The 5,377-nt window shown below is 42.0% G+C and overlaps 1 protein-coding gene across 1 annotated transcript in view; it reads right to left on the bottom strand.

Annotated features, from left to right (window-relative positions):
* Window positions 1-4,522, bottom strand: part of igf2bp1 (insulin-like growth factor 2 mRNA binding protein 1) — a 27,665-nt gene extending 23,143 nt beyond the window's left edge. Inside the window, exons 1-2 of the mRNA XM_080447223.1 lie at window positions 3,821-4,522; window positions 2,332-2,392 (exon numbers count right to left, since the gene is read on the bottom strand). Of these exons, the coding sequence (XP_080303349.1) occupies window positions 2,332-2,392; window positions 3,821-3,995 (236 nt within the window). The 5' untranslated portion in view covers window positions 3,996-4,522. The remainder of the gene's footprint in view (window positions 1-2,331; window positions 2,393-3,820) is intronic.
* Window positions 4,523-5,377: the final 855 nt, after the last annotated feature.

Below are 5,377 nucleotides of genomic sequence, written 5' to 3'. Positions count from 1 at the left end.
TAATTTGCATACTGGGCATTATTAAGGCACACGTCACACAACAATCACTGACAGCGCATTATTTCTCGCTCGGCGTTGACGCAGCGAGGAAGCCTGAAAATTAACCACTTTTTATCCACATATATGGTCAAATTCATTTAAATCCCCACTACTGCGTAATGACTGTAATCCACGATATACTGCGAATTATTCAAAGGCAAAACACGAGTTCGTATGGAGGGAATACGTGTTCATTTCAGCCTTTACGTTGATCACTATTAGGCTACTATGGCGGACACGCATGTTGTGCCCCAATGGCGGCATAATGGAGACGTGTGCACAAGACTGACTCCCCCTCGTATCTGTGCCAAAGGTTAAAGACATGGATGCTTTTCCATAGGTTGAGACTGAAACAGATCAGGTCTAACTACCTTTAGAAGTGAACAACAGAGATAGCAGTGGTTCTCAACCTGTGGGTCAGGAACCCCCCCCCCCCCACACACACACACACACAACATGATTGTGTTTCTTTGGGAGGGGTGGGGGGGTGTCTCCAGATGATAGTTAAGCGACAATTTAAGGACTTTTAAGACCTTTAATACTTCCAAAAAAGAAAGAAAGAAGACCATTACCTACCGCATCAGAAGTAATCAACAAACTGGTCAAGCATTGGCCAAATTGCCAAATGATACAAGGAAGAAGCAAACAGAGGCAGATCTACAAGCTCGTTGTGAGCTTATCAGCTATTTTCACAATATTTATCTGTGGAACCAAGTCAAATAAAAATCTAAGCCTCAACTCATACAATTCCAAGTGCTTGTCAGGGTGGGGGGGTCCCCAGTTCAAAATGATTATTTGTGGGGGTGGGGCGTCCCCAGTTCAAATTTGATTATTTTGGGGGTCGCTGCCTGAAAAGGTTGAGAACCACCGAGCTATAGGACTGTGTCGATGAGGTAGGCCTACTCCTTCACTCTCGTGGCTCAAATTAAATTGGACAAAAAAGTCACCCTCTGAAGCCTCAATTACCTCGTCAATCAACATGACGTTGGAAAAGAGTAGCCCTACATAACACGATAGATGCAATCTCATATAAGCAAGTGTTAGGCTATAATGTAGGCCTGATATTTATACATGAGGCCCCCAGTGTAGGCTATTCTACGATTATTGGTATCCTGATATATATAAATAATGGCTATAATTATATAACCACAATAGGCTTATTTGTTTATTTAAAAACGTAGTCTAAGATGATAATGATAAAAATAATAATTCAAATTAAATTAAATTAAATACACTCCTGGCCTTTTACAATCAATTGCTTGAAGATTTGAAACTCGTGTGTTTTATCTCAACATTTCAGATGACACCACTACCAGGTTTACATTGCGACCACATATATTTAACCAAAGCAAGAGAAAAATAGGCCTATATACAATTAATTGAAATACCACATTAGGATCAGTGTTCATTTAAAAAATATATATATAAATACATATATACGTTCATAATCCAACAATAGACCAAACACATGCAATGGAGTCAGGAGCGGTAGAATGGAAACGCAACGTGTCTTAACAAAATGTAAACGTAGCTACTAGCTAGGCCTACTGGTAGTTTTAGACCACACAGATACTCCTATCAAAATCACACAATTTGTATTGTTGTTTCAACGCAACTATGAAACCCCACGATGTTAAAGAACGTGGAGATTTTCAAATCACAGAAACAAACAAACAAATAAAATTTAAAAAAAGGCAGCAAGGATAAGGGACATAATGGGGACTTACAGGCCTGCACATTTAGCATGTGCTAATCATGTGCATAAGTTACAATGAACATTATTAAGGCCCATATCTCCTTGGCAAATGGATGAAAAAAATGTATTTTGTGATTAGGCCTTATAATACGAGGAAAGCTGAAAGCTATACAAGCAGTATCAAAAGGCACGTGACGTGCCATTTGTGACACAACTCAGCACACTTTGGAGTCGACAAAAGTTGAGGGCCACACACACACACACACACACACACACACACACACACACACACACACACACACACACACACACAAAGAGAGAGAGAGAGAGAGAGAGAGAGAGAGAGAGAGAGAGAGAGAGAGACCAGCAACACTGGAATCCCAAACTATTTCGAATAAAACGTTAAAGCACCAACAGGACACGATCCACACATTATACAGTATAGCTCAGTGTTAACAACACTGAGGATTTTTAATGTGTGATATATTTGCACAGTGAAACATTCATTGCTCTATTAGCTCCATACGTGGAGGGTCGATAGATTATTGAGATGCAACAACTAGCCTACATAGGGGTGGTTGGAGGGGTTTAAGTACCTTTGCTTCTTGGGAACCGAGTGCTCAACTTCAATGCGTTTCCCGTGGAGCTCCACTTTACCTGAAAATAATTTTAAATAAATAAATAAAATGGGCAAAAACAAAAGAGACATTCATCAGACTGTTATGCTATTACATAGCATATACATGCTATAACTATGTTATAACTATTCACCAGCTAAAGGCCCTCAAGCTGAAGGTATAGGCTATTTGTTTTTGAATTCTCATATCGATTAACTGTTGAGGATCATATCTTTAACTTTGTCGTGTATAAATACACTGTTTAACCATGAAGAGACATGGGAATAAAAGCAGACCAAAACACTATAGATTAGCCGAATCCAGTCCAGGGAGGCCTAACTGGGGGAAAAAAGTAACCAAACTGGGCAACAAACTCCTGAAAATAGCATACACCCATCCCTACAACAGCTCATGTGCCATATCTGCAACAGTTATACCAAATAGCCTATCTTTCCAACTTGCATGCCATATCGACTTTGTTATAACGTTGACCTATGTTTATTGTAAACACTTATAAATTATTTGTAAACCACTCGTCATGGAGGAGCTGTGAGATGTGTGTGTTGAGTGCTTGTTAGAGTGAAAGCCTTGGGATCCTGAAAGCAGAAAGCAGCTAGAGGAGGCCAGCATGGCGACCTTGTCTCTGTGTGTAGGAGCACACACATCACATGTAGCATGTGTGTGAAATCAGGAAAGTAGCTACACCACCAACACATTATTCACACGGTGGAAATGTAGGCCTACTGGGGGTGGGGTGTCTTATTATAAAGCTTGTGACCTGCGTGCTTCGGGGGTCGAGGAGGCCTGGCTTTTGTAAACTGTACAGTGTGAAATATCTATATTTATATCCATAACGTATATCTTTGTCATAGTGGACTGCCGGTTGAAAGGGGGAGGGGTACCGAGATTCATACATCACTGGGTTGCTTGCAAAGCCTTCTCTCCACCTAAAGACAGTGTGGGGCTGATTCGATTAGCAGCAATAACACTTTATGTGCCCATTCTATAGACAGGGATTAATCTGCATTATACAGTTGCAAATGCACCAGGCACGTCTGTTTGAATCGAACGTGTGTAGGCTATAGATGTTAGGAATATTGAACCGTTTTTGTCACTAACGTGGCTTGCTTACAGTCAGTGTGCTATACGTTTATACACTATCTCTGTCCCTCCCCCCTGCAAAAGTTGAGTAGATCTCTCTCTCCCCCACTCTCTCTCTTGGGCGTGTAGCTCTACACATATCTACCGATTCATACCGTTTGAATTAATCATGGGATAATCATTTGATTGTCCATAGACTGAGAAGGACACATAGCCTGCTCATGTCCTGCACTAGGCTACAGCACACAGCTCCACCGGCATGTGAATGTTAGGCTACTTCCCCCCAAATGAATGAAAGTATAGCTGGAGGTTGAGGGGGCTCGCCTCGCCTCGCCTCGGTTCTGTTCTGTTCAACAACTTCACTCACCAGAAATCGCCTCAATAGCCTTCATCGCCCATTGATCGTCCGGACAATCCACAAACGCATAGCCTGTTTTGATGAGAAATTGTCCGGAGAATGGGATGTTATGTTCCTCAAAGGTTTTGCATAAGTCCTCGTTAGTCACGCCAACGTGCAGGTTCCCAATGTATAGCTTGTTCATGGTGAAAAATAATGAAAATGTGTTTTTTAGTCCAAGCCCAGAAAGGAGGAAAAAAAAAAAGACTGAAGGAGAAAATCAAAGCCAAAGAACAAACTTTCCTGTCCTGGTTTCGTTAATAAATGCAACAAGATGTTGTCACTATGAAGCCCCAAAGACAAGATCTAGTAAAATCACGCTTCAGATATTATCCACAGAGCGAGAAAATAAATGTAAAAAATGTAAATAAAATAAACGAAAAAGAAAAAAAAACGAAACGAAAAGTAAGTGACTGATCCTCGAAATCAAAACTGCAAACCCAAAACAATATTTAAAAACTGTTAAAAGAAAAGCCCGATGGGGGGGAAGAAAGGAAAAAAAATAATGTATTTTTTCAATAAATCCAGTAAGTTCGGAGGCTGATGAGCAGAATAAGAAATTAAAAGATCCGTGGCTTGCTTGCAGCTTGTCCCCAGCAGACGGGAAGAGAAGCCTGCCTTGCTGGTCTAACTGTATCGCACTGTGGCGGTGGAAGGTGTGGGTCTGACTGGGCGGACTGGGTTGTGACTGGGCTGACTGGGCTGGGGGTGGATCTGATCTGACGGCGGTGAGTCTGCTGGAAGAGTGGGAATAACTATGGCGGGATCGGGGTCGGGACGGGTCGGGAGAAATGTCTCTCTCTCTCTCTCTCTCTCTCTCTCTCTCTCAGTGCTTGACGCCGCCCCTCAACCGACTAAAATTCACGTTTTTTTGTTTGCAAAGAGGAAACCACGTGGTCTATATAGAGTAGGTTAGAGAGAGGAGGAGGAGGGCAGCCCCCTCTTATTCGAGGGTATTCACCAGATGAGTGTGTGTGTGTGTGTGTGTGTGTGTGTGTGTGTGTGTGTGTGTGTGTGTGTGTGTGTGTGTGTGTGTGTGTGTGTGCATGCGTGCGCGCGTGAGTATGTGTGTGAGGGTGCGCGCATGCATGTTTACGTGCGTTTGCGCGCGCGCGCACACACGCACGCGCAAGGCGAGCCCCCCATTCCGTGGCCGAGCTATACGCGCGCCCTACTGTAGTACTGACTGTACTCGTGCATGGTGGGTGTGCAGTTCAGTGTGCCGTGCGCGCTCCACCGTGGCTTTTATGCAACACGACGTAGAACCACACATGCGCCGAACTCCTTTCTTGCTCGTGCTTGGTGGTGGTGAAGATCGGTCATTTATTTGAAGAAGAAGTGGTTTCCTTGATTTTGAAGCCGTGCAGTGACATGCATTTTGTATTATATATATATATATATATATATATATATATATATATATATATATATATATATATATATATATATATATATATATATATATATATATATATATATATATATATATATATATATATGGCTTGATTAGAGGCTCAAACCAATAGC

Source organism: Gymnoscopelus braueri, assembly GCF_963280865.1.
Source record: "Gymnoscopelus braueri genome assembly, chromosome: 13".
Lineage (NCBI taxonomy): Eukaryota > Metazoa > Chordata > Actinopteri > Myctophiformes > Myctophidae > Gymnoscopelus > Gymnoscopelus braueri.
The sequence above is the reverse complement of the archived record's forward strand: the minus strand, read 5'-3'. Positions and strand labels throughout refer to the sequence as shown.